General features: G+C 41.3%; 1 protein-coding gene across 3 annotated transcripts in view; it reads right to left on the bottom strand.

Moving 5' to 3' along the window:
- Positions 1–14,671, bottom strand: part of SOX5 (SRY-box transcription factor 5) — a 306,808-nt gene that overhangs the window by 117,470 nt on the left and 174,667 nt on the right. For all 3 annotated transcript variants that reach the window (XM_065405070.1, XM_065405085.1, XM_065405079.1), the window contains exon 6: positions 1,117–1,237. In XM_065405070.1, coding sequence (XP_065261142.1) covers positions 1,117–1,237 — 121 coding nt within the window. The remainder of the gene's footprint in view (positions 1–1,116; positions 1,238–14,671) is intronic.

Here is a 14,671-nt window from a genome sequence, read left to right as displayed (position 1 = left end):
ATCACCAGATAGTCCCTTTGCATTCAAAATTTAATAAACTGCTCCACTGGTGAGCACTGCGTAATGAGAAACAATTGATAAATTCATGAGTTAGTCAATGATACAGATGGATACACTGATGCGGATATAATAAAGCTAAACAGACGCATTAAAGAGAGAGAATGGTAAAACAAGCAAGTCTTAGATAACAAGATAGGAAACTGATATCAGTAGAGTTAGATAAGCACAAATGCATAAAACCAGGTTTATAGAATTTATGCTGTAGCTAAATCTATTTGATGAAAGGAAGATTTTTTATTTATTTTGAACCTATATTTATTCTTATCTTGTTGACAGGAACAAGAGATCCTATGGAAGGCTTAAATAAAACTGCCAAAAAAATCAGGATCCTGTAGTGACAATAAAACTTTCAAAGATTAAAAAAATAGATGTTACACAGTTTTTAGTCTTAGGCTCTTGTAAAATATACTTATGCTTTGTGTTAGTCCATCAAATTGAGAGGCATATGCTATCCTTGATCTTTGTACAGAACTCCCGTTGAGATGAATGTGAGTTCTGTGTGTAGAAAGAGGGTAGAATAGGCCCTTAGTTAATAAAAAGCAAGCAGGCTGCTAGAGGAAAAAACATATTTTCCTACAATAGTGTTGAAATTTATTGAGCCATTTCAAACAACTTCCCTTTTAGATTAAGAGAGGAGTATCTGTGTATGGCAATGAGCATGTTCCCTTGTTTGTGTTCTGTTTTGTTGCACAGCATAGCCAAAAATTTCAAAAGTAAATAGTGATTGTCAGTGCCCAACCTGACACACTGTAAAGAGATATTCAGAAAGGGCGGAGCACATGCTATCTGAAAATCAGGCCCTTCAAGTTGGGCACTCACATTCACTACCCAGTTCTGAAATTCTTGGCCATTATATCAATGAACATATTAGTGATCTCTTGGCAAATCTGTCCTCACACTATTCTGTAAATCCTAAATTCAGTTTAGTGGGTCTGTCACCTCAAGGCAGTAGACATGATATTTCTGATGGTGACTTAGTTCAGCGTAACTATTGGACAGCCTGTTTGAAAACTCTGCCCCCTGCCCACTTCCAGCTGGAAAATCTACAGGACTTACTGCATCCTGCCTTGTAGCTGAAACCAGGAGGAAGGAGGAATCCTTGCTGAGCAGCTGCTGCTAGGGTTCGTTGATCTGGAGGGAACACTGGAATCATCAATGGAGGCAGCTGACCTTGAACCTGCTGAACAGAAGGAGGAAAATCAAACCTGGAAAATCTTCTGGAGAACATGCCTGTGTAGTTGCTTATTTATTTTTTTTAGCCAGGTCAGAGTAGAATATTCTCCTGTGTTGTGAGGGGTTCCAACAGCATCAACAGTTCAGCCATATGTTAATTACCATATACCCCAGCACTTAATATTAATTACATAAATTAAGGAATACTTATATTTCATTTCACCTTAACAACCACGTCTGCAGTTTTATCTATCTTCTCCATGTGACAGAAAGATATTCCACATCACAATGCTGCCAAATCACAATCATATACATAGAACCTTTCATCCCAAATGATTCTAAACACTTTGCAAATATTAGACGTGTATGTATGTGTTGGAATATATGTGTGCATGTACACACACACACACACACACACACACACACACACACACACACACGTACATGCATGCACAGACACAGACACGTTCTCAGAGATGGCCACAAAACACAGTTGAAACACTTTGCTCACAAGTGAAATGCAGCCACGTCTGGAGTGTCAGCTGTTTCATGTTGCACAGAAACACTACACAAAAGTGTAGGGCAGGAAATGAAGACTATTACATTGCAAGTGAAACTGAAGGGGACTTTAGGCAGGCAGAAAGTTGTCATCCAAATTGGAAATTGGCCATAACACAACAGCTAACACTACTACTTTTGCAAAGTTTTATGCATGTTTTTGATTACTACAAATGGTCAGGACATTGTTTTTCCATCTCACATAGAAGAAGAGCAAATCGTTTGGTAACTTAAGTCATCAGCAGAATAACTGGTTTTAACAAAAAAACTATACTAATAAATGAAACTTTGCCTTTCAGGAGATCAATCAGTAAAGGGAAGGAAACCCTTACAAGAGAGGTCATCAAGATTGACCACAGAATTGTGGAGCAGAGGCATAAGAGATGTAGATAGGCTGTCATAGATTAACATTTGGTTCATGGTGTGATGTATGCAGCCAGAGGAGACACCTGGGGCGGGGCACACAGGGTCATGTGCTCCCCCCCCCGCCGATTTCCTGCTTGGCTTGTACTGAGCATGCTCAGTAATATCTGCTGAAGCCGCTGCCCTCACTCTGACCCCCCTCCCCCACTGTCGGCAGGTACGGGTCCTCTCTGTATGCAGCATTAAGAATGGTGGTAACTCTGTGGGTGGTTATTGCACCTTTACAGCCTGGGACATCCTGTAAGACGAAGCTCACAAGACGTATTGGTTAGAAATTGCTGCAGTTGGAGACTGAACTCAAGGCTGAAGCTATGCTAGATGTAGTGCCAATTACTGTGTTAACTCGATTCACTTTGGCTGTTACTTTATTCTTCTTGTTGCTATTCTGATCTAGTTAGTTAACAAGGCATATTTGGATTTTGGGAGACATAAAATATAAAATGCTATTTCTTCCTCCTTACATTCAACCAGTCTGGAATTGTCCCATTTCTGCCTTGATATATATATATATTTTTAAGACAAAGTAACTGTATTCTTTTAGAACAAAAATGAACAGCCGTGTGGAATTTTTGCATAGTACTCTTCTTCGGCAAGAAGCCATGGAACTTTTTTTTTAAATGGTTTCCAGGGATGAAAGTGACTTTGCCAAGCAAAGAAGCTTCAAAACAGGACTCAAAAACACTAATAGAAAGACAGATGGTTCTACTAAGAGCTTTGCTGCCAAAAAAAAAAAAAAATGTTAAAAAAAAAGGCGAAAAAATGGAGTGATGTTATTGAAGCTGACTGCAAAGTTCTCTGATGACTGCAAATACTCTTGTCCCATTGCAAGTGTTAACTCTGCCTCCAGGGCTAATATAACCAAAGCACCACACACACACACAAAATTGTCATTGCCAAGCCCACAACGTAGCACAAGTCTGCACTTGATTCCAAATGACTGCCTGATACGCTAGCAAAACATTGCAGTAAAAAATCCTCCCATTTAGGAAAACGTCTACCAGGAAAATGACCTTTTTTCTCAAAACTGGCTGTCACATTTTCTTTTTCAAATTCTCCCTCCAAATTACACCCTGTAAGGGGGCCATAGGACCCTTTGACTTTAAATGACACAAACACAGTTGTATAAAGGAGGTAAGAACTGGGGAGAGGTGAGGACGGTTTGCATGGATACAGAAATAACCCAGTCAAAACAATGTAATTTCCATTCCAAACTGGAATAAATGTAGCACCACTCTAATACTTGCATTTATTTCCTCCCAAAAATAAGGGCAAATGTTATTTCATTTTAATCAGATTACTTGATACAATATAAAATGCATATATTATGACTGACCCTTCCTATGTCTCATTTAACTACTGCATTTTAACTTTTATACAACGTATGTTTATTGTTACCTACTGTTGCTAGGATACAACTTTTTGAAGTGCTAGATAATTCAGATCCTCTCTTTTCAGTTTTTCTCCTGAAGGTTTTCTTTATTTTTTTTTAAGCTAATGCCTTGCTATTCACATTTGTCTAATAACAACTTGTCAGATGGTTACTGTTCTTTCAAAAAACCCTTCTTGATACTAGATTTACAGTTTGAATGCAACTGACCCCAAATCAGGGCTAGTTTCAGACCTTGCCTTTTGTTCTACTAATGTATAAAGATAATGAAAGTAAATACACACGTTTATATGTACATAATTTTATACAAGTTTATACACTTGATAGTATCCCTCTCTCTCCACCATTCATAGGTGACTTCTTAGGTGTAAGTTCCTCAAAGTAGGGACTACAGGTTAAACCCTGACCCACTGACGTCAATGGCAAAGCTCCCATTGATTTCAATGAGCCAGAATTTCATCCTGATTCTTCATGTGCATTTTTTACAGCGCTTAACACAATGCAGTTCCAATCCTGTGTGGGACCTCTGGATGTTGCTGCAATATAAATATCATCATCACATGACTTCTCAATTTATCAAATGGCTCTGCACTCTACCTTATAACAGTACACCACTTTTCAGGTATCCAGAACTACTATCCTATTATATGATAGATTGCAGAGCCATTTGATAAATTGAAAAGCCGTGTGATAAACTGCAATTATGCATCTTTTACTGACTCATCTTCACCCTGTCCACTTACTTGTCTGCCCCAAGACTCATTCTAACATTCCAAACCACTAAGTAACTGTAACTAGACACCTAAAAATAACCCAATAAAAAAACCTCAGCAACCTGCTAGAGAAAGGGTTCTTTCCTCTGCCCCCCCCACCTCCTGCCAATGTAGAATTGCTCCATCAAAACAAACCTGATACATGTAATGTCACGCAACTAGAAATGGGTATTTTTAAAACTTTGGAAAGAAGATTCCTAGCTTTTCAATATGAGTCATGGTACTTGCTTCCTACCCTGGAAAGCCCTGAGATATTGGATTGAAGTCATGCCATTATAATGCAGAGAAAAGCTATTTTTTGTGTGTGCCATTTTTAGAGGTGCTTAATGTATATTAGTTTTATTTCTTCTCTCCTTCTGAGCCATGTCCCACTGGACTGGTAGTAAAGAAAGAACCTATGATACAACAAATAATCCCAATACAATTTTAAAACGCACTCTAAAACATTCCTAAAATACCTTTATTGTAACATATCTGGAATATATAGAATATTTGTTGGTGTATGCATGGTATGAAGGTTTTCTTAGTGCTCATTTAGCATGAACTACTTAATTTACCCTTAGATTCAGTGCTTGTGTATAACACAGTTATTAGAGTGAAGAGAATATCGGTCATTTTAAGATCAGGTAGGCTTTTCAGAATATCTGAAGCATCCCCTTCTCCGCCCCCTCACCTCTAAATACCCTTCTTTTCAAGGTTTGTTTCATTATGAAAAGTTTGTATTTTTATGCAATGTTTCAGTATTTGCAATTCCTATCACAGAGGGGACACACAATGAGAAAAAAAAAGTCAAAATAAATAAATGAAATAACCTAAGGGGGAAAAACCACCTCATGTAATATAATTTATTAATTTATTTTCAAAGTTCTTTAATTCCATTAAAAGGCCCCCTACATCCCAAAATAAAATAAAGTAAAATAAAATAAATCATTATTTTTCTTTGTCCCAATACCCTTCTCCCCTCAATGGAACTTAATATGGTTATCAAAGGATATGAAATACTTGGAATCTTATTGATGAGAGAATGAGAAAATATGGGAATACTGAACTATAATATAAGCAAGTCACTATACAAGAACATAGATATTTTCATTCATGCACCTCAGACTGGTAATTTTGGAAGGAAGTTCCATGTTTATGATGAAAGGAGAACACATGCTGCTCAAAAGTTTGGATTATTAGAAGTAGCCCCTGAGGAGATGGGTTGTAGACAGAGTGTAGGAGAGGCAGGAAGGGTTATCACATGGTTGTGCAACTTATGACACAGACACTACACCACCATCTATATATTATTATTAGTTGTATTAAAATTGTTCCTAGTGCCCAAACCAAGATCAGGACCCAATTGTATTAGGAACTGTAAATACACAAGGTAAAAGCCCTGAAGAGTTTATAATTTAAATACACAAGATACAATAAGAGTGAAAGAAAATATTATTATTCCTACTTTACAGATGGGGAATTGAGGCACAAAGAGATGTAGGGCCAGATTTTTAAAGGTATTTACATGAGTAATGGAATTTTCAAAATCCTATTAGGTTCCTATCTGCACCTTTAAGCACCTAAATACCTTTAAATATCTGGCCCTTAGTGATTTGCCCAAGTTTGCACCAGAAGTCTGTTGCAGAGCTGGGAACTGAACTCAGATCTCAAGATTTAGTCCAGTATCTTAATCACAAAACCATATACTTCCTGTCTCTCACATATATAGGATATAAATTCATCTATAGATGTGTATATGAACATACTGGGCACAATTAAAAACTCAGCATTTATTCTTTCCTATAGTAATTGTGATACTTTGGTCTCTCCTACCTTAGTTGAGGAAAATACCTTGATTATCGCAGTTACCTGGAGCAATAAATAGTTACTAGCTACTGTTGTGCCTTATATACATTTTTGATTGCAAGCTCTTCAAGGCACGGATCGTGTCTCTTTTTTATGTACTATGAAATGCCTTGCACGCTTTGGGTCACTATATAAATAATTACACACAGAAGCTACATTAAAAGAACGTTAAGACAGAAAATTTAAGCACTCAGAAGTTAGGAAATACCAGAATTAAGGTTGCCTGTGCAACCTTAATTTGGCCCCCTTGTGGATGTGCGTTATGACACAGTATTTAATTACATGACCACATACTATTTTTTCCCCACAGGACACTTGCCTCATTTAGCCAGCTCATAATATTTCTCAAGTAATATATGACCATAGTTCTTTTCTACAAATCTAGATATACATATGTAGCATCTGGTATTATTATTTATTTATTTTCATTCTTATATACTTACACTAATTTCATTCTCACAATTGTCTGTTAAATTTTTACTGACATAGACTTTTCTTATTTCCAGGGTTTATATTTTATTACATTTCTGGCACTTATACACCTCTACCTCGATATAACGCTGTCCTCAGGAGCCAAAAAATCTTACCGCATTATAGGTGAAACCGCGTTATATTGAACTTGCTTTGATCTGCCGGAGTGCGCAGCCCCGCCCCCCCGGAGCACTGCTTTACCGCGTTATATCCAAATTCGTGTTATATCGGGTTGCGTTATATCGAGGTAGCTGTGTATACTTTACATTTTGGGTTTGATTGCTAGTCCAACTCTCATTAAGTAGTACCTTACTTGGCAAATGGTCCCAATGATTTCATTAGTATTACCTGTGGAGAAAGTATTACTCAATATGAGTAAGGGTGGCAGATTTGGGTCTTGAAGCGGGACTTCAGCCTTTACAGATAGATAAAACTCTGAACAGTAGTTCACTACTTTAGTCTCTCACAAGCTGTTACTCAGAGAAATACCATTCTCGAGGCCTACAAACATCTTTCTTTAAATTATTTCTTATTTTATTATGTCATTTTTTTATAGAAGTGTGGCTAACTTGCTTTTTTCATGTGACGTAGCCATCAAACTGTCTCAATGAAATCCAAATATTACTTTCCAGAGTACTGGATACACTTGAATTGCCCCTTTAACTTCAGATTGTGTACAGAACCATTTCAAGAGTTAAACATATTTCTAATTTAATATGAAAACTGAACATCATCATAAAGATGACATAAATATGTAGGTTTGTTTTCAGGAGCTAAGTATTTAATTGCATTAGGACACCGTGCTCTAAAACCACTTATTACAGGTGAACTATTTACTACTGTGAATAGTCCCGTTGGCCTATGGAAGTATTCATGGTGAAAAGCACTCCACCTGGTATTTGAATGATTGGTCCTTTAAACAGGAAATATATTGGCCATTCTCCCCTCCCCATATCTATTTTAAGCAGAAATAAAAATGCATTTCTTCTTCCAACTACAATCGGTAGTCTTCCCTTACAATTTGGCAATACCTCTAAAATAAGAGAGTGAAATGTTTTTCTCTTGACCTGACCTAACATCATTGCCCACCACCCTCAAATCCACACTTGGAAGGGAATCTCCGTATGTGAAAAGCAGACTCTGCTACCTCTGCAGCATCACCCTCATGCTCTTATGAATCCTGAGTAGGCCTCTCCATGGGGTCTGGGTTCCATGCAGGTGTGGAGAATACAAACTATGGAGAAGAGACAGAGGGCTGTGGGGACGTGTACCTTGCTGGGATGGGCAACACATGGATTTCATCCCCCCCCCCCCCCCCCTTCGATCTCTGGAGTTCTGCAAACTTTGTGAATGAGCTGCCTTTTCCACATAGAGGCAAATTCCCCAGCCCCTAGGCAGGATGATGTGGTGGATCTCTGTGAGAGGATCTTGTGGTGAGACATCTTCTTCCAGATCTACCGAGAGTTCTTCGGCAGGGAATGATGTGCGCCCTAAGTAATATTATTTCCCTTGTGGCATTAGAGACTTATTTAAATACATGCCAGCACTTATTAAAATTCATCCTCCCAAAATATCAGTAGAGTCATTCAATGCTAAAACCTCACTGTTCACAATTGCTTCCGAGTAATGCCACCGTTCATAGGAAAATATGTTCTTATGTTGCCAGCCTATAAAGACAAATAAATAAGGCCATTTAGGGAGAAAAAATAAACACACCTCTGTAACTCCTCCAGAATACGAGAGCGTTTTGGAGCGATAATGTGGAAAAAATTATTAGCTTGCTGAAAAATGGGAACTATCCCCAACAGGCAATAGCTTGAACGTATATGCCCTGGCACATAGAAAACATGGCAAACAAACCTTCAGAAAGGCAGTGCAAAATGGGTAATGTCTCAAAGATTTACATAAACGCTGACCAGTTAAAAAAAGTGAACTGGATCAACACTAGAAGCCCTAGAGCTCTGCACAGTCCTGGGGGAGATCCTTGTTTTGTTCCTCACGTCCATTTCAGCAAGAATTTTGAGCGCTATAAAAGTGAGCACATACTCAGCCCCTTAACTGGGAGGTGGGGTGGGGGACGTGCCCGGCATTGCTTAACGGCAGCCCCTCTAGCCAGCTACGTAGCAGTGACATGCTCCAAAAGGAGGCGCTGACCCATAACCCATTTTGAAGGATAAGATGGAGTGGTATAAACACGTGGAGTGAGGCTGGGAAAAATGGAATATGACAAGGACACATAGGACCACCACGAACAGCTCATTGTTTCCTTGAAGGATTCAAGATGAAAGGAAATTTAGCATACAAGGAACTTTTCTTGGCTGTTCCAAAGGAACAGCTGAGGAAGGAGTGAATTTATTTATGTTGGTTTATATCAGCGATTCTCAACCAGGGGTCCGGGGCCCCCTGGGGGGCTGCAAGCAGATTTCAGGGGGTCCGTCAAGCAGGGCCAGCATCAGACTCACTGGGACCCAGGACAGAAAGCCGAAGCGTCACTGCATGGGGCTGAAGCTCAAGGCCCTGAGCCCCACTACCTGGGGCTAAAGCCGAAGCCTGAGCAGCTTAGCTTCATGGGGCTCCCTGTGGCATGGGACCACAAGCTATTGCCCTGTTTGCAACCCCCTAATGCCGACCCTGGCTTTTATATGCAGAAAATCAGCTGTTGTGACACAGGTGGGCCGTGGAGTTTTTATAGCGTGCTGGAGGGGTGGGGGCGGGGGCTCAGAAAGAAAAAGTTGAGAACCCCTGGTTTATAGAACATAAAAAAAAACAGTGCGGAGCCTCTTCTCTCACATTTTATGTGGTAAATGGAAAATATGCAGAAACAGGGAAAACTGTAACACAACTTTATCTCATTTGGGATGATCTATGGCAAGCCATTCACATAACATGACAGTTATCTACAAAGACAATTCTGCCACAGGAGCATCTTAACACTTCCCTACCCAGGAAAAAAAATGTCCAAAAGCAAAGAAAAATAAATTGGCCTATATTCCAATATGCAGCTGTTTTGAATCAATGGTTTAGATCTTTCACATGAGGCGTTCATGCAGGATTAGTTGTTGCACATTGTCTGGACCCTATTCCAGTGGGTGAGATTCCCAAGGAGGAATAGAACTTTCAGGAAGGGCTTCTATAGTCAGATGATAGCCTGGTAGCTATGGCAGAGGACTAAAGTGCACATTCAAAAGAGCCCTTGCTAGTTAAAGGAGACACAGCTCAGGCGTAAGGCTCTTTCTTTCATGTAGGGGAAAGAGATCCATCATTTGGTTGACTGAGCCGTTTGGTGAATGGGGGATTGGGCAGGGACAAGATAGGCTCTTTGCAACACCATGTCCAGTGTTTGGTCCAAAATGACTCATTTCATTGAGCTTAAAATTCAAATGAATACTGCTTTTCCCAAGCTATATTTCAATGTTTCCAAGTGGTAGCATGCTCGAGAGCCCCCTAGAGCTGTGCTTATGTTACAATACAGTAATTCCTCACTTAAAGTCGTCCCGGTTAATGTTGTTTCATTGTTACATCGCTGATCAATTAGGGAACATGCTTGTTTAAAGTTGCGCAATGCTCCCTTATAACGTCATTTGGCAGCCGCCTGCTTTGTCCACTGCTTGCAGAACAAGCAGCCCGTTGGCGCTAGCTGGTGGGGGCTTGGAACCAGGGTGGACCGGCAGCCCCCCTATCAGCTCCCTGCTCTCCTAAGTTCCCTGTGCTGCAGCCGCCCAGCAGGCTATCCATTGCCGGCAGTTCAGCTGTCCCTCCGCCCACTGCCATGTGCTGCTCCTGCCCTCTGCCTTGGAGCTGCTCCCAGGAGCCTCCTGCTTGCTGTGCGGAAGGGGAAGAGAGAGGCTAATGTCAGGGTGTCCCCCTCCCCCCCTGCTCCTGCCACCCGCTTACCCCATTTCCATAGAGCAGGGGGGAGACACGACAGGGCCCAGGACAGAGGGAGCTTGCAAGCAGCAGCTGCTGTCTCAACTTGCTGATCTAAAAAAGCAATGTTCTTAGAGTGGGGTCAGCGTACTTAAAGGGGCAATGCGCATCTCTCTCTCTCTCGCACACACTGGGTGTGTGTCTCTGTCTGCCATGCTGTCTCCCCTCCCTCCATTCGTGCTGCCTTGTAGAGTGTGAGGCTACATTAACAACGTGTTAACCCTTGAGGGCTCAGTCGAGTGCTAGTTCATCATTTAGCAGTAAGGCATTCCCTGGGAAATATCCCACCCTCTTCCACCCTCTGACTCAGGGCCGGCTCCAAGCACCAGCTTGGCAAGCTGGTGCTTGGGGCAGGTCCAGCGATTCGGCGGCAATTCGGCGGACGGTCCCTCACTCCCGCTTGGAGCGAAGGACCTTCCGCCAAATTGCCGCTGCAGATCGCGATCACGGATTTTTATTTTTTTTTGGCTGCCTGGGGCAGCCAAAACCCTGGAGCCGGCCCTGCTCTGACTCCACCACCTCAACCAAGCTTCACAATCATCATTGCTGTGTACAGTATTAAATTGTTTGTTTAAAACTTGTACTGTGTATACATATATATAATATAGTCTTTTGTCTTGTGAAAAAAATTTCCATGGAACCTAGGCCCCGCCCACCCCATTTACATTAATTCTTATGAGGAAACTGGATTCGCTTAACATGGTTTCGCTTAAAGTCGCATTTTTCAGGAACATAACTACAACATTAAGCGAGGAGAACAGGAGTACTTGTGGCACCTTAGAGACTAACAAATTTATTAGAGCATAAGCTTCCGAAGAAGTGGGCTGTAGCCCACGAAAGCTTATGCTCTAATAAATTTGTTAGTCTCTAAGGTGCCACAAGTACTCCTGTTCTTTTTGCGGATACAGACTAACACGGCTGCTACTCTGAAACCTGTCGTTAAGCGAGGAGTTACTGTATCTGTCTCAGAAGTACAACTGAGGATCATCACTTGTTGTAGGGTTGCCACAGACTTGTGAATATTCCATTATTTAACACTGTGTATCCCTCTCTTTGTGTACACAATGATAACAGCAACTTGCTCACAAATGTAGTCATAATACAACAAGAGTTAATGTGTAATGTCACTCCCTCAGAATTGGAAAATATATGATCTTTCATTAATAACTGATGATGTCTCACAGCATAGAATGGAGCTTTACACAGTTTCCAGATGCTTGTTTAATGTTCTTCCTGATAAGCTCTGGACCTATGTTGAGCGCTCTAGCTGTAAGCCACTCAATGAACCATTTGTCAGTGAGAAGAAAACAGGTGTGAGATTTCCTGATGTGTGAGAAAGGACATCATGTAGGATAATTTCTTAAGCTGCAAATGTGGACTATTTTCTATGATTGGCTGATCTATTAAATACTGTTTCAATTATTACAATGATAAAGAAGTGGGTGGAGGGGTTGTAAATGCCTTACAGAATCATTGGCAACTTACAGTAAATTTTCCTCTCTCTTGTTCATACTAGTCTCTTAGAAGTTTTATATGTATTCTTTTTTCCCCTTTTGTTTTTGTCACTTTGCATCTACAAACACTGAAAGCCCCCTGTGTTTTAAATAAAGCTGAAACTGACACGGCCTCTTTGATTTTAAAATAATTTCTTCAGCCTATATAACACTTACGTATTACCAGATCATATCTATTTGTACAAAAATATTATGGTTTGATGTCAGAACAGCTCTGGGAACAGGGTTTGTTAAGGTAACTGCTGCCACATAAGCAGTGGGAGGAGCACATATGATTGCTTTTGTAGGATCTGTGATAAATGGTAAGTAGTTTTTTTTTTTTTAATTTTCAGTGATAGAGCGATAGGTATAAAAACAGAGCTATTTAGACTTTCTGGGATTTTTCTTATCACAATATAACCACTTTAATATGTTCAGGGTTAGAGCCTGACATCCTTCACGTTAGTGATTTATGGGTACATGCAAATCAAGTATTGGATCAATCATGGCTGGCCCAGCAGTGCGGGGGCCAACAGGAGCTCCTGAAGGTATTGTGCAGTGTGTTATTGGCATGTGGCTGACAAGCTTTGCTAGATACTCCTGGGGAAATTCTGTGCCAAAAAATTAAAAATTCTGCGCACGTTTCAGAATTCTGCATATTTTATTTGTCAAAATAACGCAATATAATCACACCAGTTTCAACTATTTTGGTAATTTATTTCAAAATACCTGTCAGCAAGTATGTCTGTAACAATACAGACAACAAAAACATTTCCCCGAGGTGGACAGAGTTAAAGAAACCCCTACAACAACCCAATCCCTGTTCCTGTTATGTCCCCACACCCTCTACACCCCCAGAGCCCAGCGATGGGGTACCCCTCCCCCCCGGCCCAGACATCCACAGCACCAACCCCCAGAGCCCAGCTGCGGGGCACCCCGCCCCCAGCCCAGACACTCACACCCCCTACACCCAGAGCCCAGCCGTGAAGTGCCTCCTGCCCAGACACCTGCACTCCCTATCCCCAGAACTCAACCATGGGCTGCCCCCCAGCCCAGAAACCTGCAACCCCTACCCCCAGAACCCAGCTGTGGGGCACCCTTCAGCCCTGACACCCCCTCACCTCCCAGCCCAGACACCTGCACCCCTTACCCCCAGAGCCCAGATGCAGGGTGCCCCCCAGCCCAGACACATGCACCCCCTACCGTCCAGAGCCCAGGCATCCAGAGAGAGAAACAGCCTGATGCTGGGTCCTGGGTTTATATGGAGTTTCCCATATGCTGCCTCCTTCCTTCAGGATATGCTGGGAACCACAGCTGCCTGGAACCATCCAGCTCCCCTTCCTTTCCTTCCCTCCCCTCCCCCCCTGGGGCAGTGTCCTGTATTTGCCAACTGGAAAGCTGGGCTCTTCTGGGTCCAGTGGCCCCTAGTGGCGGCCAGCAGCTCTGCAGCACCAATTTTGCAGGGACGAATGAAATTCTGCACAGAACATTAATTCTGCACAAATTCTGCATTCCGCAGTGGAGCAGAATTCCACCAGGAGTAGCTAGCCAAGAGAGGTAACTCAGCCCTGCTTCCTCTTCAGCCCTTTTGAAGTGGCTTCGGATTCAGGTTAGCACAAGGACTGCAGCTATGACTGGTGCTTATGAAAAGGATGCAAAAAAGGGAAGCTCCTTCCTTGTGGATGCATACAAGAGCTGGCTATAAACATGACCTGGATGACATTTTCACTTTGTCAGTGTATGCTCAGTAATATATTGTGTCCGTACTAATTAAGGGCTCAGTCCCATAAAGATTTATGCATATGCAATTTAAGCACATAAAACAGATCTATTAACTTCAATGAGTCTACTCATGGACTTAAACCTAGGCATGTGCTTAGCTATTTGCAGGATTGGGGAATAAAACTGTATTTAGTGTCATAGAATTCTACTGCTTTCCTTAATATATTAACAGTGATCAACTAAGCAAAAATCATAGCATTTTACGTGAGAGAGAAAGCTGCAGAAAGGGTCACTATCATCAACCAGGACAAAGAAGAGTGGTGGAAAAAACACAAAATATATATTTTGGTTATTTCTGTGAAGTCAGGCAGAGACTTCTATATTAAAAGTAAAAGATTATGGTTTTTTCCCCCTGATGCTATTTTTTCCATATTTACATATTAAGCTGAATTTATTAAACCACTCAGTAAATAATAATTTTGATGAAGTTATTGCATAAAATGTACCTGGTCAGCTGTTACAAATATGTCTGTCTTCTCCCTGCCCCCCTCCCCCACAAACAGGAGGAGCTGTGTCAATAGGGAAGACATTGGATTTTAGAATTTCTATAGAAGAAGAGTGCCAGGGTCTCAGGGGTTGATGCAGTGGTAAAATCCAGAGTTGAATCCAAAATTCACGAACATACCAATGTCTATGGATAGATCATGAGACAATGATCTGCCTTGAGTACTCAGCTGTTCATGAGGCAGCTCAGGAGGAAGACTGTGGCTCAGACAGTTACAGTCTCCCTCCTCCTGGTTCACCCACTGCTCTGAGAAAGGAGAAAATTGGAATGC

The sequence above is a fragment of the Emys orbicularis genome, chromosome 1, assembly GCF_028017835.1.
Source record: "Emys orbicularis isolate rEmyOrb1 chromosome 1, rEmyOrb1.hap1, whole genome shotgun sequence".
Classification (NCBI taxonomy): Eukaryota; Metazoa; Chordata; order Testudines; family Emydidae; genus Emys; species Emys orbicularis.
This window is presented reverse-complemented; position numbering and strand designations above follow the sequence as displayed.